Here is a 26,857-nt window from a genome sequence, read left to right as displayed (position 1 = left end):
GCGGCGGGCCGGGGACCAGAGCGCGGCGGAGCGGGGCGAGGCGGGCTCGGTGCTCAGTTGGAGGAGAGCAGGGAGCTGTGGGAGGACAGGTCCGTGCTGCTGGCGCTCAGGCCCCTGCTCTCTGCGCGGAGCCCCGGGGCGCCCTGCAAAACACAGCGCCTGTGAGCACCGGCACCCGCAACCCGCGCCCCAAAGCTGACAGCCCCGCCGCCCGCACCGCAGGGCTCCCACCAGCCACACTAAGGGACACCTCTGCCCTTCCCGCTCCGAGCCGGTCGAGCTCGGTAGGTAGGAAGGCGTCTCCATGGAGGCAACACCTCCGGTGTGGAGCCACGGCAGCTGGCCGGGGGCTGCAGGGTGGGCTCAGCCCCGCCACGGGAAGGCAGAGAGGCTCCAGCTCCACGCACTGCTGCAGGGATTAACGCCTTCTGAGAGGCCCCCGGCACCAGACGCGTGGCCACCCCCAGCCTCTGTCACTGGCCGCGGCTCCAGCCCCCACCAGCCCCGCCACGCACAGGGTGCTTACCTCAAATGAAGCATCGCTAGACTTGTGCAGGTAATTTAGTGATGCAGCTCGCTTCATGCTACAAGAAAGCAGAGGAGAGCAGGTGTGCTCTTGCTGTGCCTGTCCAGACCCTGACCCCGTTTCAGGGCAGCCCCCCCCTCCATCTGCCCTGCACCCAGTGTTGCCCTCATAGCCCTGGTCCTTACCTGGTGTTCCTGGGCTCCAGGGGACCATTGCCCTGCAGTTTCTTAACCAACATCTCACTGCTCCTCCGGATCACATCCCGGATTTTCCCCAGAGAGCTGCTGCGCTGGAGGGTGCCACTGCCATCCTGGACACAGAGACACAAGCCGGGGTGATGGCTGAGTGGCACTGTTAGGGCTCCGGCATGCTGCAGCTGAGTGGCTGGGAACTGGGCTTGGCTCCAAACACCCTCTTGCACCGAGGATTTAACCTGGCCCAGAGCAAGCTGACTGCTTACTACATGGCCCCCCCTCACTCTGGTTCTCCATAGGACATGATGACCATTAAGTCAAGGACATCCCCACCCCACAGCCTGGCTCATCCAGACTGACCCTCCCTCCTGCCTGGTGCAAGCTCAACACACAACCAAGCTGCCGACCTGCACCAGGCACCAGCACAAATGGGACTGGCACCCCCAGAGCCTGGCTCAAACATGGCACAGCTTTACCACATGCCAGGCCTGCAGGCTCACTCATGTCAGACAAGACCCACATGCACACACAGCCTTGTCCCACTTCTAACACCCCCCAAGATGATTCACTCTGAGCCTGCTGAGCAATTCAGGCAGCACCATCTGGGATGCATTCATGTGGCTGCACCGACACTGCATTGCCAAGCAGGTACCACTCTCCTCAACACCCCAACTTCAGCTGTGCCTGGCCCCACTGGCTGCCCCAGGGTGGCACTTTGCAGGGTTCGTTATGGCTCCCTGCTTTTTCCAAAGACCAAAACCTAAATCTTGCTCCCCAGCCTGTTTCCTCCCCCACAACCCCATAAATCTCCACTACTCAGAAAGGCTCTCTCAGCCCCTGGCAGACTCTAGCCCATCTCCCACATTTAGCTCCACGTGCATGCACAGCGCAGGCTGTCAGGATACCACCACCTCATGCCACTGTGCCCATGACACCAAGCTCTTCCCCTGTGGCCAGGCATGCTCCTTACACAAGGCTGTAGCACTACTGCTGATGTGGTTACTTTTGTTCTGATGGCCCAGTAACAGCAATGCTCCCTGCCCCTGATCCCAATGGCTCCTGGCACATCAGGGCAGAAAAAGCAGAGATAACGTGACCACAAAAGCTCTTTGCTCCTTACAAACAGGAGTGGGAGCCCCTTTGTACTGCTCTAAATGACCAAAATGCCCTGTGGCCCAGGCTGGCATCAGCAGTTGCATCAGGGCTGCAGGGAAGCATATTGTCTGCCTTAGGTCAGTCACTCCTTTGTCCTGAACCCCTGCAGGTTGGGGCCCTGGGGAAGGCTTTCCCAACACTGCCCCACTCCAATTACCCAAAGCCAATCCAGCCCTAGACCCCACTTCAGCAGCTGAACAGGACTTTTCCTACCAACAACCCTTTCTCCCAGTATTCATCTCATCCCTCCTTGGATAAGCCAAGTGCATTGAATCTCTTCACTTTCTCGTTAGGATGAGGGATTTCCAAACCGGGAGCCATGTGCTGTTGCTGCAAGGGACCCCATCACCAGGAATGCAGAGAGCACCAAAGTATTAGCAAGGAAAATAACTCAGCTCCTGCCCCAGGCATCATGGTACATGGCACCAGCAGAGACAGGGGTGGGGTGTCTTCTGCTTCCCCATCACACTTACACCAAGTCACCAGGGTACTGCCATACCAGGCACTGTTCTTGCCAGGGCATGCAAGCCAGGGATGAAGAAGGGCACACAGCAGGGGCAGGGGAGTAGGAACATGGTATGAGGGCAGCAGGATCCAGCTAGAAAGTATTGCTCTGGGGTCAGGGCATTTCCCCAGCTGCAGCAATGCAGACTGACTGCAGATCAACACCAGAACAAACGCTGGTGCATGCTGGGTTAAAAATAGCCTCCCTCCTCTCCCTACTCCCTTTGCTGCAGGGTTATTTTTAAGCCAGAACATGTATGGGGCTTGGTTTACTGCAGAGCCTCTACCCCACTGCACCCACCAGGATGAGAGCACTCAAAGAAGCAACTCCACTACTGAGCCACTCTCCATTGCGTGCTCCCGCCCCGACTGCTGCACAGAGGGCAGAGGATTCGAGCGGGGTTTGGCAGCATGTGGAGATCAGTACTGGGGGCTTGCTCTCGCTAACGGAAACACTGCTTGGGAAAGGCCTAAAAGCTCAGATGCTCCAGGGCAGCCCTGCCACACACTGCTACAGAGCTGAGGTCAGTAGCAACCCCAGGTCGGAGGTTAGGGAGAGGCACAGTGGGGTTGGGTCCCTCATCCCTTGCAGAGGTGCCTGGCGGGCAGCACAGCCCCTACAGACACACAAGGCACCAAGCAACCCCACACCGGCTCCAGCAGCGCTTGCACCCACCACCCCAGGGCTGACCGGCGCTGGCCTACACAGCATGGAAAGAAGCACAGGGCAGCGGTTCGGGTCTGTCTGCCTTTAATCAGAGGTACGGTTGTTACAGCACCGGGTCCAGCACAGGGCAAAGCACACACAGGCCTGAACGCACCCTGTGCTGGGGACTCACCGCTCCCCAGAGCGTGGAGCGGCGCTGGGAGAGAGGCAGAGGAGGCACAGCCCGGAGCACTCAGCCCTGGGCTCTGCACTCCATGGTCACAGGGACAAAGCTCCTGTCAGCAAGCACAAGCTCCCAGGGCAGCAGGATGCACATGCCCCAAGGTCTCTGCACCCCCACAGGAAAGCCAGGCCCAGGCAGACATAAGCACATTTAGTATCACAACCTGCCAGATGATAGCATGAGGCAAATTAGCTAGCTAAATAAATAAATGGGCTCCTGCGCTGGCCTCTGGGCTCTATCCTGCTGGCTGCAGCCTCCCCAGCTTCCTTCACAGGTAGGAGGGCCAGGGTTCACATCCCATAGGAGGTGGGATGAGGCTCAAGGCCCTGGAAAACTTCCCCCTTCCCAGTAGGGACTGACAGCATCAGACCCTGTGCAGGTCTGGAGTCCCATCAGAGGCACTGAGCCACCTCCACGCACGACAAGGGTCAGCATTGCCTTCCTAGCAGTGTCAGGGTTACAGGTTTCCCTCCTGCTTGGCTAGGGACAGCCAGGCAGGAACTCACAGCCCAGGACCAGCCTGCTCAGCCAGGTCCTGTGTTCAGGAATTTCCCCCCTTCCGTGATTAACCTGCTCCTTCAGCTCCTGTGGAAACCTCCCTCAAACCATCCCATCTGCCTCCACATCCTCAGAGCACTCCAAGCCCCAACTCTTCCTTTCCTCACATCCTTCTTTGCACATTTTCTCCCAACCACCGCTCCAAACCAGCCCATTCCCTGTATCAACCACTTCTAACAGCGTGGAGCCTGGCCCCTGCAGAAAAGCTCTGCTTTCCTCCTGCCCTTCCTCTGCCTGCATGGAACACTGAACAGATTCACCTCGCCTCTCCCAGCAACCATGCCTGGGGACCCTGGAGCAAGGGGGAGCCAATCCACCCCTTAATGTCATCAGGAATTAGGCTACAGCATCAGGTCAGGAGGTTGCCTCCAAACATGCTTGTCCTGGCAAGACCCTGCTTCATGCATGGCGCTTAGCTGTCACCCCCTCACCTTGTCTTGGATGTACAGTAGCTACAGGCCACCCTATGTCCCTACAGAGGCCTACATGCTGCCACTAGATCACAGAGCTCAGCAGGGAGGGGGAAGCAAGACAGGGACTGCCCTACGCTGCAGGGAGAGCCCAGCGCACCAGTGGCCAGCGCAGGTTTGCTACAGGGCACTAAAATCAGCTAAGCCTACAGGGAAGAAAGCAACTGGGCACATGACAGCCCTGCCAGGGCCAGGCCTCCCTGTCCCACAAGGGCTCCCCATCTTCATGCCTCGCTCCTGGCTTCTGCAGAGATGGAGGGAACAAGCTAGGAGGGCTGAGGATGGCTAATGATGGCGGAGTCGGAACGCCTGGAGTGAAGACAATCCCCTGCAGGCCTGGTCCCCAGCAACGCACAGGGGCAGGCTGGGGTGGGGACACGCGAGGGGACGGTGCCCGTGGCCCTGGCCTAGGGGAGCGGGCAGCTCCACGCAGCTTCTTCCTGCTCTTGTTGGCCATGGGGCTGGGGCTGGCGCTGGCCAGGACCTCACTCCTCTGCAGCCGTGGCGGTGCCCTCGCGCGCCGGGAGGGTTGGGGGGCTGGCGTGGAGTCCTTGCCGAGGAAGGAGGGATGGTGTGGAGGAAAAGTCGGAAGATACAACACAAACATCCAGGTGATTGCGGTGGAGGGGAAAGAGGGAGTCTCGGGAGGCATTTAAGCCTAGTGCACAGAGAGGAGAAAGACACAATTTACAAGGCCGTGAGGTTGTAGGTGCAGGTGAGGAGCAGGGCCCAGGCTGCATGCAGAGATGGGGCCACGCCTGGGCAGGGTGGGAGCCCTGTAAGGCTCAGTCAGTGGGCTCACATCTTTGCCGGCGTGCTCGAGCAGGCTGGTAGAACAGCCAGCTTCAGGAGGAACAGCCTGGGCCTCCTGCTCAGAAAGGTCCCTGCTCCTGGGCCATGAGCATGGTGTGCCTGCCAAGGCCTCCGCACCACTGAGCTGGCACCATCCTGGCTCTCCCAGCTCCCTGGGCAGCACGCAGCTGGTCCAGGCCTTGGGGTGCTCCAGGGCTCCCCTTGGCAGCAGCGCACAGAGGTTGATGGCACCCTGGGGACTCCCATGGCTCTGCCCGCAGCAGCTGACAGCTAAAGGATGGCAGCACATCCAAAGGCACTAGACTGCTACAGGGAACAACTGGCCATGACAAACAGGAGCAGCTGGAGCTGCCTCAGCCTCCATTCTGGTGAGCTGCAGCCCAGAGCAGGGCTGCTGGCTTGGGAGAAGAGGCTGGCTGCGTGTGCAGCATCATGTGGCAGCAGCTGTGTCCCCAAGGGTGCTAGGCCAGCCCTCAAACCCGCTATCTACAGCTGGCTGGGCCATGGGGAAGGGTCATATGAGCAAGAACTATCCCGTTGGCTGGGTCAGGCATTGCCTGCTTGCCTTGGGGTGATCAGCTCAGAGACTGGAAGGTTTCCCAGACCATCACTAGTGCAAAGTGATCACCGCACACCAACCACAGCCAGGAGGAACAGTGGAGACATACCAGCCAGGACAGGGACCAGCTGATCCTAACTCAAACCTGCAGCCCTCCCTCTGTGCTTGCCTAGCCCCTCTATGAACCAGAGAGCGCAAAGGCCCAAGGTTGGTGTCTCTGCAAGTCTATGACCCTCTTCACTCCTGATACCAAGGGGTGGAGCAGAGGACAGCCCTTCATCTGGTGGGGCTGCTGGGGGCCTCTCAAAGCTCTGCTCCCCAGGTCCCCTTGAGTCATCTCCGGGGTACAATCCACAATCAAGAGAGCCAGCAGGCTTCAGGCTTGGATGTTGAGGGGCTGTCATGGCAACAGGGAAGAGGAAGGAGGAAGAAAGGGAGCTCATGCGGTGGAGATAGAGTGGAGCCAGGTGGGGAAGGGTTAGTGACAGCAGATGTGAGGGAGGAGCAAAGGACTCCATGTGCTCAGTGTGTCGCCTGTGCCAAGCCACAACCACCCCTGGGTACACCCAGCTACGCTATGTTCTCTGCTAAGGTTTGCAGGAGGAATTCTAAGCGTTAACTAGCATTGAGCCAAGCACCCACTAGCACCATGCTCACTTTCCACCTCTTCTCCATCCTCCTCATTGCAGAAGACAAAAGGCACCCATCACAGATCTGGACCCCTATCACCCTCTATCAGCACTAGTGACCAAAGTGCCACTCAGTCTCAGAGCAAGCCTAGACAGGCTTAGGCTGCTTTGTCTGTGCCTCAGCTAACACCAGCTTCTTTTGCCACCACTGGTCAGCTGGCCTAGCATCCCAAAGACCTGCCTTTTACCACCAGAGCCTACGGAGGGCATGAGACCCAGAGAGGGGGACGACAAAGACACTGGCTGCAGACTATGACCATGCCCTGCAGTCATTCAGTCACAAACACACCAGGCACACACCCCCAGAGCCCTCCCCAGCCTCAGCATCGCCTGGGTGCAGTGCAGGACAGAACAGCCACACTGCCCACAGAGGCTTGTGGGCCTGAGGTGGATCCAATGCTCTCAGCCAGGGCCTCAAGAGGGGAGCAGCAGAGAGAGATGTTAATAAGGTTGCAAGGCTAAGATTAAGGGCAGACCAGGACCAGCTCATGCTGTGCATCGCCAGGGCCTAAACAGCCCCCTGGAAGCAGGAGCCCTAGTTGAGGATATCCACCAAAAGGGATACACCAAAAGCCAGGCCCAGCCACAAACCTTTGCAGGCTGGCTGGCTCATGCCAAGAAAGAGGGGAAGGAAGTGTGCAGGGTACAAATGGAGGCAGACAAGGATGCCACGACAGGCCACATGGGGACAGCCCCGAGGCAGGCAGTCCCTTCCCTCTGGCAGCCAGCTGAGGCCATTCTTGATGGTGTCTTGTACTTACCCCGCTCCATTCCACGCCCATACTCACTTCCTCGCTACCGTCTGTGGCATTCTCATACTTGACGCTGCCCCCCAGGCTCCGACGTCTCTCTGTGCCATCACCCTCCTTCAGGATCTCCACCACCTTGGTCTGGTTGATTGGGTCAATGCCCTGCAAGGAGAAAGGGATAAGGAAGCACCACGTTTTGCCCTTGTGTGTTCCTTCCCTCTAGGGATCTGCTGTGTCATCACTGTGCTTGGTCCCATCCTCTCTTTTGGGCATTGCCCCCTCATAGCCAAAACTCTCCAGCACAAGCAGAATGGAGCCAAGTGCCACCCAGCACTTAGACCCTGCAGGGTTCCCAGCTCAGTAAGTCCCATCAAACCGTAACTATTATGGGGGACAAGGTTTTGCTACCCCAAAGCCAACAGCTTTTTTTCCTTCACCTTTGTGAAGGTTTCTGTTGTTCTGCAGTCTTTGTTTACAGCTCCTGCTTTATTATCTGAGGACAGGGAGCAGTTTAGGGTAAGAGGTACTCTAAGAAATCCCTACTGTGTTTCCCTGGGGAACAAAAAAAAAGGGGGGGAAGAAAACATCCCATTGGGAACAGATGTCCTCAGTAGCTGAAAAAGCCCAGTTCCCTGCACTAACCTGGCTGCAGCACCTCTGCACTCAAAGAGCCAGACCTTCTTCCCAACACGGACACACACACTGACAACCTGCTCCATCCATGTGCATACTGCACAGCCCCACACACGCACAAATGCAACCCCAGGGTTAACCACCAAGATGCTCTGGTGTTGCGGGACCATAAACCAAGGGTGTCAGAGGCTGCAAGGCCCAGAGAGGCCCTCTCACAGCACACCCAAGCCACAGGCAGTGCCATGCATTTGCCACATCCCGCAGTGCTCCCTGCCCCAGGGAGGATCCCTGCAGGGTTACCTGCCGCCGGGAGCGAACCGCGCACTCCTCCAAGGTCTCCGCCGCCTCCAGCTTGCCCTGGCGCCGGTACAGAGCACCCAGGTTCCTCAGCGTGGTGTTCACCGTCGGGCTGCAGTGGTGGAAGGTGAGCGGGAGGCCTGCTCTCTCCAGAGCCCACAGCTGCCCATGAGCCACCTCTTACCTGCTGACCTTACAGGCCTTGTACCAGCCGCCGTACTCAGCATAGGGAGCGCTGTCTCTGTGCTTGCTCTATGGGATGAAGAGAGAGGAAAGCTGTTAGCCCCATGCCTACTGCCTTCTCTGGCCTTTGCCAGGGTCAGACCCTTGGCTGCACCTCCACACCAGCACAGCCTTTGGAAATACAATATGCAAAGGCAGTGATGAAGCCGAGCAGGTTCCTGGAGGGAAAGCTGAGAGCCCATTTGCTACAACAGATTTGGGGCTCAAATAGAAATGATGTATCCACCCCAGCAAGGAGCATAATCCCATGTTCTTTCCCCTTCCATAGTACCAAAGGCAGCAGGGACAACACAGCCTATCCTCACGGTGCTCTGGAGGACGTAACATCCTACCCATCATACAAAAGAGAGACCAAAAAGAAGCCACCCCAACCAACAAAACAAATCCCTGTACATGCCAGGCAGCAAGGGCACTAACATCCTCAGACACAGCTAGCAAAGGAATCGGCCAGCCACATCCAAGGTCAGGCCTCTACCCCTGGCAGCTTTGCCCATGAGCTGTTTTGTCTCCTCTCCATGCCCAGTCATTGCACCCCAAAGCTGGCTGGCCCTACCACAGCCAGGAACAAAGAGGCTGCTGGACAGAGCAACAGGAGACAGGGCAGAGCACGATGGTCAAGGCAGAAGATCCACAAGGACAACCTACTCTGCAGGATGCTAGCTGCCAGACAGCATTACCCCGGGACAGTAGCCACCATGGCAGCTGCAGGCAGGAACTGCCTCTGCTGCAGGAGTAGGGCTCCTGTGCACCCTGGTGTGTGGTGAGCACTGGCTCCACAACAGGAGATTCCCTTTGGCAAGGGCTCTAGCCCAGAAGAAATGGTTTTCACAGGGACTATTCTTCTCACTCGGTCCCACACGCTTCTTAAGATCTTTACCCCACATGGTGGAGTCTCCCTGAGCCACAGACACACACAGGTTTCCTTGCACCAGAGCCTACGTGGCCTGGGCATGCCCCAGGGACAGGAGAGCTCAGGACTCAAAACACCTCTGAAGCTGCAGAGGGTGTTCAGCACCAAGAGGGTGGCTGAACCCACAGGGAAAAAAAGAAGTGAAGCTCTGCAAGAGGGGTTTGATGACTTTTTTAATAGGAGATGAAGAATCACAGCACAAAGCAGAGCACAGCAGCCCCAGCCCCTGGGCCAGCAGGACAAGCAGCTCTGTGGTCACTGCTGCCTGGCCAGGAAGGCCATGCCAACCGTGTCTGCCACAGGGCATGGGTACAGTTGCACTAGGGATAGGCAAAGCAGCTCAGCCCTTGCCTTGGGTTATAAAACAAATCTCAGTCCAGCTGTAGGTTCCCGAGCCTGTTCACTTGCCCTGTAGCAAATCTGACATTTTCTGAAGCACAGCCCCACACTTTTGACCTTAACTCTCCAAAGACCTCCCCAGGAGTGAGCCAGTCCCAGAGGGGGAAGGGAAGCCTGGTGTCTGCGCCGACTTCGATGTCGCCTGTGCAGGATGTGGCAGCAAGTGTGACTTCTTTACAGCAGAGCCTTCACAGGGCAGGAACGGGAGCAGTGCAAGGTGGAGCTGAGCACTGCCCTGCACTGGGGACTGCACAGAGCAGTTCAATGGGAAGGCACAGCATGCTGCTGGGAGGCAGCTACTGGAGCCCTGCTCTTAAGTGCTCGCAGGATGGGACTGGTAAGTCACTAAGCCAAAGCCTGGAGCCTGCTTGTCTGAGCCCATACAGGGATGGGGCCTGCTCGGAGGGCAAAGGAAGGACAGTGTCTGCTCCCCCTGCAGCTAGATGACTATACCAGAGCTCTTCGTTCTGCTGCTTCACCCACCTGCCAAAAAGCAGGCGAGCTTTTAGGCTTGGGAAATGCAGAGGCAGGACACTGCTGCATTATCAGCTGAGCACAGAGCAGGGCCTGAACAACAGCAGTAGGTGTCTTTGTCTCTCAGCTTAGTCCAAGGCAAGCACAACCTATGCCTATCCTTTTTCAGCCACCAACTAGGATAGGGCCCACCCTGTGCAAAAATCTGTCTTGGAGGTTTGGCTCTGTTTTCTAAGCAAGTTGACAGCAGCAGTTTCTTCTTGACCTCCGCTTTTCCCCAGGCAGCCTTAGGGCTGCTGCTTCAGAAGTAGGTTGTGCTCTGGGTACTAGCAGCTCTTTGGAACTGAGTGCCAAGGCTCTGCAGCACAACCCTCTGCCATCTGCCATCTTCCATCATCTGCATGCCCTAGAGGGATCACTGAAGCAAAAAGAGAGAGCATGCAGCCATGGTTGGAGAGGCTGAACAATCCCCTGCCCAAGGAAGGGCATCAAGCACTCCAATGGGCCTTCCCTCCCTGCTACCCCAAGGAGCAGCCATGCTATCTCTCCACTCTCCAGACTCCTTCTGGCCTTCATCAGTGGCCATGGCAGCTCTTCAGACTGCAGGAAGGAGACTGTGGCTGTAACGAGAGGATCTAAACCCCCGTGTCTCCTTCCCCTCCCAGGGTTCTTGCTGCTATCAACACCATCACTCACCTTGCTCATCTCCTCTCTCTCCTCTGCGTGCATCCAGATTGGTTTGTGTTCATCTGTGTGGGGAAGAATGCAAGACAACTCTGCTCACCACCTCACCCTTGTCCTCTGCCACTTCCAATGGGGCTCTGCCTCCTACACAGCCAAGCACTCTGTCCCCAGAGCGAGCAGCTCACAGGAGGGAAGTGACAAGGCTTCCAGATCCCCCAAGCCCCAAGAAAGGCAACCAGAATCACAAGGGCAAGACAGAGAACGTAGCAAAGTAGTCCTCCCACAGGGATGAAGAGCAGCATAACACACAAGAATAGCAGTGTCCCAAGGGCTGCCCAAAGCAGAGGACCTGGGAAGCATCCCATCCTTCCGCCAGGAGAATACCAGACCCAACCAAGCCTAGGCTGAGAGCCAGGAGCCCAAACTGCCCACCCTTCCCTAGCCCCAAGAGCTTCTGCTGTACAAACCATCCACAGAGCCAAACTCCTTCACGTGAGCACGTGTGAGGATCTCCTTATACAGCACCTCTGCATCTTTGTATTTGCCTTGCTTCAGGTAACAGGAGGCCTGCAACCAAGAAAACAGCTCCAGCCCCACTGGGCAACACAAATTAACTCTGCCCCCCTCTTGCAGCTATCTCTCTGTATCTTCCAAGCACCAGGGCCATGTTCACCTTCCCCATGGCTACACTCCCCATCCCCACACAGCCTCTCCCAGGGGTATTACCAGGTTGTTCTTGGTCTTGGCCACGTTGGGGTCATCAGGACCCAGGCAGCTCTCATAGATCTCCAGAGCCCTGCAGTAATAGTACTCCACCTCATCGTACTTGCCCTGGTTCTGGCACAGCAGGGCTAGATTGTTCAGCTGCTTTGCCACATCAGGATGGTCTTTGCCTAGGACCTGGGTAAAGAAAGTAAGAGAAGCCACAAAAGCATTTAAAGACTGCAGTGGACTCCTGGAGCTAACAGACACTGTAGTCTCTTCCATGACATGCCTATGTCAGACAGGAGCCAAGGACTAAGGAGGTAAACGGAAGAAATTCCAGTTTCCACCTCCTGGCAGGCCTCTCTAAGGCTGCAAACACTGGAGAGACAGGAAAGGTGGTGGCAAAGTCAGCAGATGAAGAGACTAGTTAGGTCCTAGATCTCCAAGGTGCAGTGAGGTAATGGGGGGAAAACCCTCAGGGAGGGCTGAAAGAAAGGAAGGAGAGCACGGGAGACCCGTACCTACCTTCTCACGGATCTCCAGGGCTCGCTTACACAGCGGCTCTGCTTCTTTGTACTTCCCTCTCTTGCCGTAGAGAACAGCCAGGTTGTTCAAAGTTGCTGCCACCTGCAGGGACACAAGCTTCTCCATGAAACAGAGCAGAATCCAGCAGGATCAAACAAGGGGTGCAAGCAGCAGTAACATGGCAGTACCATTTCCTTCATGCCTGCAAGACAGCTGCTTTTGAAGACAAGAAGGCTCAGAGGCAGAAGGCTACCCTGCCTACAGTGCAGGATCCAGGAGAAACCAGCCTCTGACAGGCCATTCTGAAGCAGCAAAATAGAGCCCTACATGGTGTGAACAGCATTCACACACTACAGAGCTCACTGCTGACCTTGGCAGTCCAGCTGCAGACATACCACAGGGGCACTGTTCTAGCCCTAGCAGGGCCCACAAGGCAACAGAATGGACTGAATGAGGAAGAAGACACTCACCGCTGGGTGGTCTTTGCCCAGAGTCTTCTCACGGATGGAGAGTGCATCATTCAAGAGGTGTGCTGCCTCTTTGTATTTATTTTGATCCCTGCAGTGCAAAGTCAAGCATTTATTCAGGATTTGGGCACCACAGCCCATTGCAAGCACAACTGCTAACAACAGTCCTTCCACACAGATCCAGCCCCCCTAGCCCTTTCATTTCTCCATTCCTCCCTGGAATACTAGGGAGCCTGATGGTACAAATACCCCATCTGTGCCAAAACCTTTTTGAAAGGCAAATCACTGGAAGCAGGGGAAGCTCCCTATCACCATCATGTGCTGTCCTGGTAAATGGGAGAGACAGAAGGCTCTCCTGGCCCAGTCCTGCTCTCCCCAGCATGCTCACCTGTACACTAGTGCCAGGATGTTGAGCATGGTGGCCACATCAGGGTGATCGTGGCCAGATGTCTTCTCCAGGTCCTCCAGCGCCTGCTTGCAGAGTGGCACAGCCACCTCGTAGCGTCCCTGTGAGGCGTACTGGATGACAAGGTTGTGGAGCGTGCGCAGGCGTGCAGGGATCTCATAGCCTCCCTGCTGGGCAGCTGCCACTGCACTACTGTGCTGGTGGGGCACTGCAGGCACAGAAGAACACAGGGGCACAGTTGGCACAGCGGGCTTGAACAGAGACAGCAGCAAGCATGCACGAGCAAACACTTACATCCAGGACCATGCTCCTCCTCCTCATTCGGGAACAGATCATCCAGAGAGTCCTTGGCGGAGTCACCCTCCTTCTCCTCCTGAGAGGATGGAATGATAGTACTGTGTGCTCTCAGAGAAGACAGCAGCCTGGGCTGAATCAGCTGCCAAGCTCTCCTCCCTACTGCAGCCCACCAACACCCTCAGTTTCCCCTGTTAGCTCCACCACCATCTTACAACCCCCTCCTCCCCCCAAATAAAGCCAAATTTCCCCCAGCACACCCTGGCATGCTACTCCATGCTATTCCAGAGACTCTGCCCCTTTAGTTATAGGGCAGAATCTCTGGAAGCTCCCTTTAGTTACAGGTATTGCTATGCATAGCAGCTGGGAAGGGGCAAAATCCAGGGTGATGCTATCACACCTAGGTAATCCCACTGGTCCAGCCTTCCCCACCCTCAAAGGTGCTGCCCAACAGGACTGGGGCATACCGAAGGTGAGACATCCTCATCGTACTTCTTCAGCTGGTTCATGAACTCGAGGTGTTTCTTCTCCTCCTCCAGCTGAGCCACGGTTTGCTCACTGCGCTGCAGCTTCTGCTGGGTGTTGGCAAGCTCATCACGCAGCCACTGGTTCTCCTGGCACAGCCTCCGCACCTGTGCACGCAGCTTCTGCTTCTCTGACTCCACAGCATTCAGATGGTTGGACAATGCCATCATCACCTTGTCAAGAGTTACAATCAGTAACTACCGCAATCTGGTATCCCCCTCAAACACACGCTCAGGGTCCACCCACCCTCAGGGTCACATTCAGCCCATTGCTGCCTCTGCAGCTTAGAGGCAATGGCCAAATGCCTCCCTTCCCCTGTCAGTGCTGGGTAACACTGCTCTCACCTGAGCCTCTCCAAGCCCCAACTCGATCATCTCCACTGACTTGCGGAGCAGGTTGGATTTTTCATGCACGAGATTGGCTTCTTCGTCTTTCTTCAGGCACTTTATGGTTTCCAGCAAGCTGTGTAGGATGGAGTTGTGTTCATTCTTGAGTGCCTCCAGCCCCTGCATCACTAGCTTGGTGTTGGAAATTATCTCCTCTTGGCTCAACTTGTCCAGTTTCTCCTCCCTTGGGTACACCATGGTGGACATAGTCCTGCTTCTGCAGCCCTGCAAGGACAGAGACAAAACCCGAGTGCCTCAGTGCTGCTTCAGAGAGTCACAACCAGACACAAGTGTCACAGCCTCCTTCAAGCAGCCAGAGACAGCATTCAACTGCTCCTCTGCTCTAAGCCCTTCCCCTGTGCCTTTGGCAGCTGTCAGGGCATGTGTCTCCACTTCTGTGGCATGAAATGCTGCAACCAGTGCAGGTGGCACACGTGGACAGGAGACAAAAGGCCGGAATCAGTGCTGACCTCCCACACCCCCACACTCCCAGCAGCAAGGAAAGCTGATTTAGCTTCCATTTAAGAGCATAGATTTGTAGTTGGCAGCTGGGGTTGCAATGTGTGCACCTCCTGCCCACAGACCACGACGCAAGGAGCCTGTCGGAGCTCAACACCTCTTCTGACTGCAGAGGAAAGGGAATAGAAAGTGGAGGGATGCCAGCTCAAAGCTTTCTGGCGCCTCAGTGCAAAATATCCTGGAAGAGCATCTCAGACAGGGAGGCACCTTACTGGACAAACCAAACCTTCCCTGCCCAGAAGAGCCCATCCTCATAACCCCAAGCCTTGGCACAGGGTGGCCATTGTGGAAAAAAGGGACACAGACACCACCACCATGAACTGAATCACCCCTGGTGACAACGATTACATACACCAAGAGCTACAGTCACACTAGCATAACCTCCGTGTGGTGTCAGCGTGAAACACTAACAGCTTTTCCAGCTTTCCCTGCTGCCAGGCCAAGGGCTCGTCAGGATGCCACAAGGACTCCGTACTTCTTCCCTGTCCTGTGCCCCCCACATATACAACAGGAGAGTGCCAAGCTACTGCCTTAGCACAGGGGCACCAAGTGCTACAAACCCACATCAGTGTGGCTGTGGGATCCCTGCAGGGTGAAATCCAGGGGGCAAGGGAAGACAGGCCAGAGGGCAGGAGACACGAGCAGCAGGCAGCATGCTGTGGGTCACCCCAAGGGCAGGCTCCTGCAGGGCTGAAGGCAGCCGCTGCCATGCCCTGTGCAGGCAGCACCTCCGCACTGCCTGGAGCTGTCAGGAGGCACTGAACCTGGGCACCAGGAGGCTGGCAAACTGCCCTGGGCCCTACACAGGAGCAGGGAGAGCTGCCAACACATTTGTCTTTGTCCTCCTGCAGGACCCACCTCCGCGTGGCTCGAGCTCTTTGTGCAGCAGCAGCCTTGCTGAGCACGCTGCCCAAGTACAGGGCAGAGCAGAGCCCCTCTCCTGCTCACCCTGCACTCTACCCCACGGGACACAGGGCAATCCCCCAGCTCAGCTACCACTACCCCTGCCCCGGACTGGGCACTGAGCAATAAGAGGGTCCAGTTTCTTCCTCGCTGCAGCACTTGCAAGTGAAGATGGCAAAACCAAACAGTGCAGGGGCAGTTGCTCAAAGCACATACATCTCATTATATCCACCCATTTCCTCCTCTTCAGCCTCACTCTTCCAGAAGCTCCTCAAGTTGTTTCATGAGCCGAGAGCTCAGGCCTATCTTTGGTTTCTGCTCCACTGATGCACATCCATCCCTCAGGAAGCGTCAGGAGACATAGCATGTGAAGACTGGGCTCCTATTCACACCTTTCAGCAAGAGCCAAGCACTCCACCACCCACTCCAGAGTCACAATGTGACTTGACATTCACTTCATGATCATCAGCACCAACCCCAAGCCATACTTCACTGTATTCTTCACTTTTGGGTATCTGCCACGCTCCATGTGCGGTTACCCTGCGCATTTTACACTGAAAAGTCTCATCTGGACTATGAGATTTCCCAGTTTGCTTTAGAGAAGACCATATTACAAGAATGGCATGAAAAACATTCCCAAGATCAAGATAGGGGCCATAGACCACTCCAAAGGAAAGAATGGATCTGTTGAGAGTTGGCCGCCACTCATACCCTGCCTTCCAACCCGATTCTGCAGGAGCTGGCAGCTAAGCATTCTGCTCCCTGTTTCCCTTGGTTAATCTTTTTCCCACCTTTATAAATGCATCTTGGGGAGCAATCGAGTTCTAGAACAGAAAGGGAAGCCCTGCCTAAAGCAGGCTTCTGTGGGTGAAACACAAGTCAGGAAGAGATGCATATCGATGCTAGTGCTGGCACATCTGGCAAAGCACTGTTGTCTTGCTCCGAAATAGATCCAGAGAGCTTCCCAGGAGGGCTCAGCAGGCACTTACTTGCTTCCAAAGGAGACAAGGTTAACAACTGCTAAAGAGCGAAATGACCCCACCACTGGTTTCAGCTCATATGGAAACACAGCCCCTCACTCAGAAACAGGGACATTAGAGGGAGTCCTCCGGAGCACCTGCAATGCTTGGGACACAAGGAGAGCCCCAGGAGCAGCCCCATACGCAGCACACAACAAACAAGAGCTCTACCCCCTAAGGCTCACACAGCTGAGGAGTACAAGTGCCTCTTCACCCACCCTCTGCGTCCTGGGTCAGCTGCAACATGCTGGCAGCTGTCATGGAAGCATTACTGATGTCCACAGAGAGATCGCGCTGCCATCTTCAAAAAGCACAATACAAATGCATTGGGAAGAAGAACACATTACAAATCATGATAAAAAACCCACCAGAGCTTGAACTTTCCTAGATAACAGAGTCAGACAAGATCCAAAGCCATAGAAAAATCAGCCTCATTCATTCCACTGTGAACAGAATAACTGAGAAATTGCTGAGCTGGATATTAAGCCACCAGTACCTTCACTACAATGACATCTTGTCTTTCCTTAGCCCTTCCAGCAGAAAAAAAGCTTCAAGCATTCCAGAGGCCCTACAATCAACTTGGTTTTCCAAACTGTAAAGATTTCAGACTGAGAAAGGAAAATAATCCAAATATCCTGACCCACAGCACAGACTTACCCTACCCTACAACCGCATCCTCAGGACACACCAACACAGGCTCCTCTTCTCTCACTGTCTGTACAAACACTTCTGCACAACCCTGGTCTTTCCTCCTTAGGATGGAAGCACAGCTCTGTTAGGTACCAACAAGCTTCCACCATTCAAGGGAGGCCAGGGGATTATCCAGGCTGGACACATGGCACACGACCTGGGAACAACACGCAAGCTGTTCCTTCCCAAGTACCAGCAAGAAAACAACAGGATGACTGCAGAGAAGTCATTTCAACACTGATAGATCCCATACAGCAAAGGAAACCAACAAACACTGGTGGGAGCTGACAACTTATCCCTCCAAATCAACAATTCTTCCCACCAAAGCCTTATTTCCAGCTCTTCCCAGTGCTGGCAGGTCTACACACTGTGCCCAGCCCTCCAGAGGAATCATACTCAATGGCAACTGATGCCAAGGTCAGGCAGGCTGAGGCTGCTGCATAAGCACTCCTACTGCTCCCACACAGCCAGTAAAGGGCACTGAGTGTCCTTTATCCAGGCAGAAAACACACTTGGAGGTTCCTGCAGAGAGGGGGACACACACCCTTTGCCTTTGGCAGGGGGAGGTCCAGCCAGGAATAGGAAGAAAGAGTGCTTTTCCAAGCTGGAGTTCACAGTTCCTAGTTTATCCTGGTGCATTCCTCATGGCTCTGCAGATGCCACAGCCCAGGTCTCCACCGCAGGTTTCTGCTCCAGTTGGCATGTCTTCCCTATTTACAGGGAGCTGCTAGAACAGCCTGGCTTTCCGGCAACACCCATCTCAGCCCTGCACCCTGCTCCCATTTGGAGGAGCACTGCAGTAGCAGCAATCAGCTGGGAATCCATCAGCTAGCACATCCTGCCAGGCAGGAACGTTCCTCCTGTACTCAAGTGCATAACTGGGAAATCACTGAGCATCAGCAATTTCAGCTGCCCACTTCTCTGCCTCTGAAAACTGCTCCCACATGCAAGAGCTTTAAGAGGAAAGGGCTGGAAGCTTCACTGCTTCTATCTTAAACCCACAACAGCTGCCACAACAGAAACAAGGACGCCGGCTTAAATGGGTCCCAGTGAATCTTAAAGCTTAGATCATGATGCCTAATGCTAGAAAAATACAGAGGGCAAAAAAAAACAAGCATTGTGGGGTGGAGAAAAGTCAACTATACTAGGAGAGAGACCTCAGGTCTACACATGCCTCAACAAATTCAGTTGTCTCCCCACATGTCCCTAGACCAAGTGTATGCGAGACACAGGGTACCACCACAACTCACACAAGTGATACTGTCAAGACAGTAAGTGCAGCTTCTTTCAAGCTACATACAGGCTACCCACATTCTCGGTATAGAAACGGACACATCTTTAGCAGCAAACTCTTCTCTAGAGGGTGATCTCAGCATACAGTGGTTGCAGAAAAGCAGCTGGGTTCTGGAAAAAAAGCTTCCCATGGAAAAGAGCAAATCTGACCCATAGCAAGAACGAGGGAGCATACTCAGGAGACAGGCAGCAATGACAGCATTTAGAAATGGAAACACAAGGCTTAAAGTCGTATTTTCACAATAATTACCCCAGTCTCATGCTGTAAGACATACTTTTGCTACTTGCAGACACAGCAAAGTCACGTCTTTGTGAAGCAAACCACTTGGTAAAAGCAGGGAGAGGTCTTTCCCCCCCTCTTTGGGCCTCCGCCAGCTCATTACTGTTAAATGACAGAATAAAAGGGCTCTGGAAAGACTGACTGACCTCCAACGAAGCTGTGAGATCACCAACATAGCTGAGCCTCCGCTCCTAAGGGATACTGCGACAAAACCTACACCTAATGCCTTGGACACTGAAAAGTAAAATAAAAGCAGTAAAGAGCAAATGGAGTGCCAAGGTTGCAGCCATTCCAGAGGCTGTGTCATGAGCACAGGCTTCCCCCTTATTTTGACACCAGTGTCAGAAAGCAGAGACTGTGGTAGACTGCAGTGGGTGGTGCAGAGCCTCTGAGGCTCCCACTGCACAGCCAGGGCATTCCGACCCTGACAGGAGGCTTGGACACTGCCACACCACTGCCAGAAGAGCTACTGTGCTCAGTGTCACCACCCCAGGCCACAGCCAAGGGATAAATCAGTGCTGCAAAGCTGCACATCCAGCAGTCAGCATTTCCAGAGATGCTCCAGTATGGATAAAACAAGAGATATAATCAGCTCTTATGGTGCCCAAGAGCTTCACAGCTAAGAGCAGCTGCACACAGATGCGTTAAGGCTTTAGAACTAGAGGCAAGAAAGGATGTTTTGCAGATGAAGGGCTAGGCAGGTGCACAGTCAGCTTCAGGATAATGTTAAGAACTGCAACATCGATAAAAGCCATAAATGAGAGGGCAAATGCCAGGTTCCTAAAGATAATAACAGGTGGAATAACTGTGGTATATGCCTCCATCCTGGGATACATGCCTGCTGAGGCTTGTACGAGACAGAGCAGGAATGGTACTATGGGATGCTTGTTACCCCTTCCAGAAAAGGCTGGTTTATCTCATTCTCCCTTAGAGCCACTAAGAACACACAAAGAGGAGATCAGGCAGTGGTCAGCACCCTGGGAGTTCACAGCCAGCATCTCTTTAAGCTGCAATAGATCTGCCCAAAGTTCTTTCCCAACCCCAGTCTGGATGTTTATTGCACTGCAGTCAAACCAACCCACAGATAACTTCAAGTACCATGGAGAAACTGTTGTGTTGCAATTTCCTCCCCAATAAAAGAGTCTGGCTGTTGTATTACTTGGAAGGGATGCCTAGAGGTTTCTTCACTCAAAGCAGGCATCTGATCAGATATCTGTGCCTAGTCAACGACTATCACCCAAAAAAGAGATCCCACAAGTACTTCAGACCCCTTTTCCATGGCTTAACCATCCTCATGGTTTAAAAAAAAAAACACCTAAATCCTCATCTAAATTCCTTAGATAAACTCCATTTGCCTTAGCTGAACACCACTTCAGGACAAAGGGACCAGGCACCACAGCACTAGAAACTGACCCGTGGCTCAGAGGAAGGGAATGCAGCACATGCCTCCTTTCACGCAGGGTCCCATGGGGACAGGGTCCCTCTTGTCCCAGAGCAAGAGAGGCAATGGAATCCACCTCCAGCAGCAGAGCAGGGGCTGGAGGCAAGGAGCTGTCCCACCTGCATTCTCCCATGCCCAAGAAACAGGACTCTGCAGCCAGACACCCCCTTCACGTGGTTTTAAAGCCTATGCTCAAGCCCAGAGATGCTTCTCCAGGCTCTGGAGTCATATATAACGCAGTACAAGTTGACTGTGCTGTTGGAAAGAGCACAGCCCTCCCCATTCCCTGGAGAGGGCTCAAGGCCAGGACTGCTCCTTTCAGCAGCAGCTGACACATACCAGCTCTAGCCAAGTGTGAAGCTACAGGAGCTTTCCTAAGACACTGGAAGGCCTGTGTTGGGAATGGTCATGCTAACCAGCAGGCTGCAGGAACCCTGGGACTTTGAACCAGCACTATGGAACTAGATTTGCAGCTCTTCCACAAGGAGATCAGAGGCTCCCTTCATGCTTTCCCTTCAGCACTGAAGACTCCTCTGTCCCAGAAGCTTCAGCTCCCCACCACCTTCAGTTTCTAACTGAAAACATACCGTAGAATAACCTTCCTGAAACCTAGGGCAAGCTGGCGGTAAGCTGGATGTATGGGCACTTGGCCACAGCGACTCTGTTTTCTATCACTACAGAAAGGACCTGGGACCTTCCCACCCCCTTCCCACTTTCCAGCCCACACATGGAAATGGCAAGTCAAAAGCTACCAGGATTTGTTCCGATTGACCAGAGCAAGTAATTCATGTGTCACCGAAGCATGATCCAATCCCAACAAACATGTGGGCTGAAGAAGACAGAAGAGATTGTCTGGCTTTCTATCTGATCACACATTGCATCCAAGACCAGAAAAGGTCTTGCTCCTCCAATTTATTAGTGGTCAAAGAATGCAGATATTGGAGGGAACAGGGGTTAAAACACCCACAACAAAACTACGGAACTAAAAAGAAACCAAACCAGCACCAACACGTGCCATTAGCAGAAAGCCATTTTGCTCCTTATTGCAGTTCATACTGTCCACAACCCCATCTGGCCAGGGAGACATGCACCTCTTAGCAGGCCATTGCAACCAGAACAACAGCGTTCGCCACCCCCGCGAACAAGCTCATGCTAGCACCTCCAGATCAGCTGATAAGACCTTGTTTTTTAACTCCTGCAGAATGGATTTGGTGAGCTGCTGCAGACATAAGCATCCTCTGTGCCTCGGACTACAGGGGAACAGCATTAAAAGCTGTTTCCAGGCTAGTGCAGACAAGAGCTAAGCAGCTGGAATGAAGCCAGGACAAGCATCTCTTCCTAGCTTCAGGATCTGATTGGGAGTCTTGCTCTCTGCAAGACAGAGGGAGAGCCATTACCTTGCCCTCATAGCATGAGGCAGTATTAAAGCAGGCAGAATAAATCCCAGGAGCCCATGCCTTTGCAGGCATCTGTCTAATGCAATGGCTGTGCGCTGGATGCGCCTCACAAGTACAGGAGATGGTCAGGATGCAGCTGGGACCAGCAAATGCGCTCGAGCTGCAGTGTAAGCTGAAGGGCTCTGGAGTTCCTGCACTCCCTCCATGGAGCACCTGGGGCAGCTCCAGCAACCAGCTGACTGCAGGGCTGAGCTATTATTGCCAGAAGCAAACAGGACGTGTAAACCATGACAAGGCAGCCAAATCCAGAGAGACAAAACTCTACCCACACAACAAACAGAGGATCTGTTTTACCTCTGTCTGCCCCGAACAACTGGAATTCTTGGAGGAGATAAATGTCTCTTTCCTGGCAAATCAAGCCCTTATTCAGCAATTCCGCCAAGGGCAAAATCTCACCACATGCCCTTTGTGTCCCAAGAGCCATTTTGATATTTGGGGTTAATGCTGTTCCTACCTGGACATTCCTCCAAAAAAGCAGATGAGCAAGCATGCACTTCCTGTGCCTTCTGCCAATTACAGCAGCACTCAGCCGTGTTTATTTACCCTCTGTCTGAGCTGGCCAGATCTTTGACCCGATGCATGCTGAACACCACCCTGCCTCCCCTCATGCAGAGACACGGGCTCTCCACGTCTCCGAGGTGGCACTGGAGACCAAGGGCAGTAGAGGAGACCTCAGTGAGGCACCGCAGGAGCACGTCAGATGCCAGCCCTGCAGGACGCAGGGGAGCCTGCGGCTGCTGGTAATGCTCTGCTGCCTCCCACCATTGTGCACGTTCTCCCGGCTGCCTGGCCACAGCGTTCTGCTGCAGAACCATCCCCCAAACACCTCCTCCCAGCCGCATCTTCTCCCTCCCAGCAGCTCACTTGCAATTGCTTCCCCCCTGCTCCCACCTTCAGTAGGGTGCACCTCCACTACAAGCAGCTTAGTAGGCAGTTTCTTAATGGCAGGAAGGTTTGGGGGGAAACAAGGTTTGGGAAGTTTGAGAGCCATTGATGCACGCCAGGAGCTGCCTCCGTCATCGCTTCTCGGGCTTTGTCTGGCAGCAGGAGGCACGCCCGCTGCTTATCCTTGGAGCAAGCAAGCCGCAGAAACCCCCCCATCCCTCCTCAGTATCCCCACAGAGAAACCCTGTGCCCACCCAGCTAACTGTAAGGCTCCCAAGGAGAAAAGTTTTCATCAGCTCTACCAGAAATGGCACATCAAAGTGGTCCTTTGTTACAGGCCGGCTGGGCACCCTGCCTGCTGCCTCAGTCACCAGACGGGAATCCTGCCCACCCCACCCCACCGAGGAGGAGTACCTGGCTGCCTGCAGCAGCTTGTCCAGCGCTGGCACTCCCGGAGGCCCCGGCGCTGAGGGGAAGCGCAGGCTGCGGCGATGCGCGGCTCCCACCGCGCTGCACTCCGGCTCTAGCAGAAGCGCAGGCACCAGGCGCTCGGCAGCCAACCACACTGCAGCGGGCGGGGGGGAAGGGGGGGAGGAGGAGATCCAGGCTCCAGAAACAGGATGGTGGGATGCTCTCCTGGCAGCGCAGAAAACATCACGCACGCCAAGCCCAGGGCTCCCTCCTCAGGGACCCACAGGAGCCCCAAGGAATGGGGCAGAACCTCTGAGCTGCTGCTGCATGCCGCCCAAGGAGCATTACCCCACCATCAGCTCGTGCTCAAACAGCCACAGTCACCCCTGCCCTGCACCGGCTATATCTGTGCCTCCAACACTCAACCAGGTTTTACATCCTGCTTGGTATCAGTTTCCCCACTGCTGACCCCATCCCAAGCTCAAGCCAAGCTGTGCAATCGCTATCTCTGTGCCCGCAGAAGCGGGCAGATCTAGAACAAGATCCCCGTGTTAACACTTCAGGGTGCAGAGCTGGGCCAGCACTGCCTGGAAGCATCTGTTCTACCTCTAGATGCTTTACACAGAGAGCATAGATGCCGCAGCACTGCAGCATCCAATGTAGTCAGTGAATTGTTGCTATAACCACCCCAGCACAGCAACACAAAACTTTCCCAGCGCAATCCAAAGCATTTTGTGAGCCTCTGGAGGCACGCTGTCCCCAACTACCTACATTTGCCTGAGCCACTGCTCCACTGGGATCCCTGACTCTCCCCACAGGTGCTCTTGGGGGGGGGGGAAGAGGAGGGAACCCAGCCATGGTGACACACAGGCTCTCTCTTGCCTCATCTCACAACCCACACTTCTTCACTACAACATCTTACAGTTCTCCCTTCCCTACTTCTGGAGGGCAAACCCAGCTGGCCATAGAGGTACGCATGGCTACAGGGAGGTTAAAGAAAAATTCACAGCAGTATAACAGGAGCGCAAACACACCTTATTTATCTTACACAGACAGCCATTCCCGGCAGTGAAGACACAGCCTAATTTTAGAGCAGTGAATCTCTCACTGTGTCCACAGCACCCTGGAAACTGCCATACCTCAAATCCTGTGTTCAGCCGTGGCCCCTCACTACAAGAGAGGCATTGAGGTGCTGGAGCAGGGCCAGAGAAGGACAACAGAGCTGGTGAAGGGCCTGGAGCACAAGTGTGATGGGGAATGACTGAGGGACCTGGGGGGGGTCAGTCTGGAGAAGGCTCAGGGATGACCCTACTGATCTCTACAACTACCTGAAAGGAGGATGGAGCCAGGAGAAGGCTGGGCTCTGCTCCCAAGGCACAAGGGATGGGACAAGAGGAAACGGCCTCAAGCTGCACCAGGGGAGGTTTAGGCTGGATATTGGGAACAATTCCTTCCCCAAAGGGCAGTCAGGCATTGGAACAGGCTGCCCAGGGCAGTGCTGGAATCACCGTCCCTGGAAGTGTTCACAAACCGTGTAGATGAGGCCCTCAGCGCTATGTGTTAGGGGTGGCCTTGGCAGCGCTGGGGAACGGTTGGACTGGGTGAACTTCCAACCTGGTTGATCCTGTGTTTCTATGAGTCAGGCTGTCCCACCCTTGCCATAAACACACGCCTCCCTCTGGGCTGCCGGCCCCTGCCAGCCGTCGCTGCGTGGCAGGGCAGAGCAAAGGCCCAGCGCTGCCCAAGGAGAACAGGACCCGGCGGTGCCGCCAGAGCAGAGGGCTCGCCAGGGTCCCGCTGTCCGCGGGGCTCACCCCGACAAGGCGGCGTTACCGCGGCCCGCCGGCTCCGCGGCATACCCCGCTCCGCTCCCGCCGCCGCCCCGGGGAGCTCCTGTGTGGGGACTGCCCGAACCCGCTCCGAGGCTGGCGACCACCCTCCCCACAGGCCCCGCGCAGCCGCCGTGCCGGTCAGTCGGTGGCCCGGGCCCGCTAGTCAGGGAGACCGACCTCACCGCCCGCGGCCGGGAGAACGACAGAGCCCCGACCACCACCACCACCCCCCCGCCCAACCTGCTCGGCGCTCGGTCTCGAAGACGGTGGCGGTCTCAGTCCCGGTCGCGGTCCCGGGGCGGGGCGTGAGCCCAGCCCAGCAGCACCCGGTCCTCAGCCGCGCAGCCCCTTTAAATCCAACATGGCCGCCGGCCCCGCCCCGCCGGCCTCCCCCGGTGCCGCCCCGCCCCGCCCCGCTCCGCCCCGGCGCAGGCGCAGCGGCGACAGCGATGGCGGCGGGGTTGTGCCGCGCCTTCGGGGCGCTGCTGCTGTCGGCCGCCCGGCCCCGCGCCCCGCCGCCGGGCCCCGTGCCCCATGTGCCGGGGGCCGCGCTGGCGGCTGCGTGCCGAGCGCTGAGCGGCTCCGCGCCGTGCTACACCAGAGACCCCATGTGGAAGTGCCGGGTCAAGTACACGGTGCGCCCCGTGGGCATGAAGAAGACGGGCGGGCGCGACCACACAGGTGGGCGGGCCGGGGCCGGGGTCGTGGGCGGGCAGGGTCTCGCCGGGGCAGTGCCGGGGTGTTCCTGCCTGCAGTCGCTTCCTCTGTCCCCGCAGGCCGCATCCGCGTGCGCGGCATCGGCGGGGGCCACAAGCGACGGTACCGAATGATCGACTTCCAGCGGCTGCGCTACGAGGAGGGCGCCCCGGCACAGCCCTTCAGCGAGAAGGTCATCGCCGTCCGCTACGACCCATGCAGGCGAGTGCGGGGTGAAGGCTCTGCCCCGGGCCCGGGCGCGCTGTGGTGAGCCTCCCTCCCCAACCCACCCACCGTGCATCCCTGTGCAGGTCGGCAGACATAGCCCTGGTGGCCGGCGGCAGTCGGAAGCGCTGGATCATCGCCACGGAGAACATGCAGGCAGGGGACATCATCAAGAACTCCTCTCACATCGGCAGGATGGCAGGTGCACACCGGGGCCGGGGGGGACAGAGCCCAGCCCTGCCAGGGTCTTGTCAGCTGCTCCTCAACCAGTGCATCTGCTTCTGTTTTCCAGTGTCAGCCAACGAAGGGGATGCCTACCCGCTGGGGGCTCTGCCTGTCGGCACGCTGATCTGCAACCTGGAGAGCCACCCTGGCAAGGGAGCGCAGTACATCCGGGCAGCTGGTGTGTCTCTGCCGCTGGTAGCCAGTTTTGGCTTAGTGCAGATGGAGAGGATGGCAGGGGGACACTGCTCTGCCTGGCCAGTGACAGGAAGTTGCTGTCCTCTTTCCTCCCTGTGTTATAGTGCAAAACAAGCCCTCCTGAGAGGCAGGGGCAGCTCTGCCCCGTTGCTGGCTGGTGATGCCTGGATATTCTGTCTTCAGCAAGAAGTGCGCCCTGAAGGGCAACAGCAGGGGCTCTGGGGAGTTCCCAGCACAGGGATGTGCTCACCATAGGGTGGGATACTTTGTCCTGCTGCTTGGGGTAGCTGCCTATTCTCCTCTTGCCTGCTGCAGGGACTTGTGGGGTGCTGCTGAGGAAAGTGAATGGGACCGCCATCGTGCAGCTGCCTTCCAAGAGGCAAATGCAGGTAGAGGAGCCATGCTATTGCTGACCTGACTGCCTGGGCACAAAGGTGTGTGTTCCCAGGAAGGCCTGCAGCTCTTCCCTGTCCCCTAGGTGCTGGAGACCTGCGTGGCCACAGTGGGCCGTGTGTCCAATGTCGACCACAACAAGCGGGTGATTGGGAAGGCAGGACGGAACCGCTGGCTGGGCAAGCGCCCGCACACAGGCTTGTGGCACCGCAAAGGTGGCTGGGCCGGGCGCAAGATCAAACCTATCCCACCCATGAAGAGCTACGTCAACCTGCCGCGGATCGTGGCACAGAAGTGATGTCGGTGGCCAATAAAACGTTCCCAACACCACCACTGTT

General features: G+C 55.9%; 2 protein-coding genes across 6 annotated transcripts; one reads left to right on the top strand and one right to left on the bottom strand.

Annotated features, from left to right (window-relative positions):
* Window positions 1-5: 5 nt before the first annotated feature.
* Window positions 6-25,160, bottom strand: KLC4 (kinesin light chain 4). Of its 5 annotated transcripts, none has more exons than XM_061475549.1 (17): window positions 25,026-25,160; window positions 22,957-23,107; window positions 14,014-14,280; window positions 13,612-13,842; window positions 13,145-13,223; window positions 12,833-13,058; window positions 12,448-12,535; window positions 11,978-12,079; window positions 11,474-11,647; window positions 11,215-11,314; window positions 10,760-10,812; window positions 8,222-8,289; window positions 8,041-8,149; window positions 7,147-7,269; window positions 712-836; window positions 527-584; window positions 6-143 (listed from the first exon to the last, which is right to left on the bottom strand). In XM_061475549.1, the coding sequence occupies exons 3-17, from the start codon at window positions 14,260-14,262 to the stop codon at window positions 54-56; spliced, it is 1,875 nt and encodes a 624-aa protein (XP_061331533.1). In that variant the 5' UTR covers window positions 14,263-14,280; window positions 22,957-23,107; window positions 25,026-25,160; the 3' UTR covers window positions 6-53. The 5 variants fall into 5 exon arrangements, with proteins under 5 accessions (XP_061331533.1, XP_061331531.1, XP_061331532.1 ...); XM_061475547.1 differs by having other exon boundaries at window positions 7,120-7,269; window positions 25,026-25,158; XM_061475548.1 differs by lacking the exon at window positions 22,957-23,107 and having other exon boundaries at window positions 7,120-7,269; window positions 25,026-25,158.
* Window positions 25,161-25,219: 59 nt separating this feature from the next.
* On the top strand, window positions 25,220-26,849 carry MRPL2 (mitochondrial ribosomal protein L2). Its single transcript, XM_061475558.1, has 6 exons — window positions 25,220-25,466; window positions 25,562-25,703; window positions 25,793-25,908; window positions 25,999-26,109; window positions 26,442-26,515; window positions 26,605-26,849. The coding sequence occupies exons 1-6, from the start codon at window positions 25,235-25,237 to the stop codon at window positions 26,815-26,817; spliced, it is 888 nt and encodes a 295-aa protein (XP_061331542.1). The 5' UTR covers window positions 25,220-25,234; the 3' UTR covers window positions 26,818-26,849.
* The last annotated feature ends 8 nt before the right edge of the window (window positions 26,850-26,857 follow it).

The sequence above is a fragment of the Pezoporus flaviventris genome, unplaced genomic scaffold (assembly GCF_033815535.1).
Source record: "Pezoporus flaviventris isolate CSIRO_AGI_PZ_B2104156 unplaced genomic scaffold, CSIRO_AGI_Pfla_v1 ptg000083l, whole genome shotgun sequence".
NCBI classification, from domain to species: domain Eukaryota; kingdom Metazoa; phylum Chordata; class Aves; order Psittaciformes; family Psittacidae; genus Pezoporus; species Pezoporus flaviventris.
The sequence above is the reverse complement of the archived record's forward strand: the minus strand, read 5'-3'. Positions and strand labels throughout refer to the sequence as shown.

Excerpts from the sequence above, each read along its gene's own strand:
- KLC4 (XM_061475547.1), bottom strand. The coding sequence starts at position 14,262 with ATGTCCACCATGGTGTACCCAAGGGAGGAGAAACTGGACAAGTTGAGC. Across the intron at positions 11,648-11,977 it reads CCCTGGAGATCCGTGAGAAG|GTCCTAGGCAAAGACCATCC; the intron begins GTAGGTACGGGT and ends TTCTTTACCCAG. Across the intron at positions 8,150-8,221 it reads AAGGCCTGTAAGGTCAGCAG|CCCGACGGTGAACACCACGC; the intron begins GTAAGAGGTGGC and ends CCACCACTGCAG.
- MRPL2 (XM_061475558.1), top strand. The coding sequence starts at position 25,235 with ATGGCGGCGGGGTTGTGCCGCGCCTTCGGGGCGCTGCTGCTGTCGGCC. Across the intron at positions 25,704-25,792 it reads GTCCGCTACGACCCATGCAG|GTCGGCAGACATAGCCCTGG; the intron begins GCGAGTGCGGGG and ends ATCCCTGTGCAG. Across the intron at positions 26,110-26,441 it reads GCAGTACATCCGGGCAGCTG|GGACTTGTGGGGTGCTGCTG; the intron begins GTGTGTCTCTGC and ends TGCCTGCTGCAG.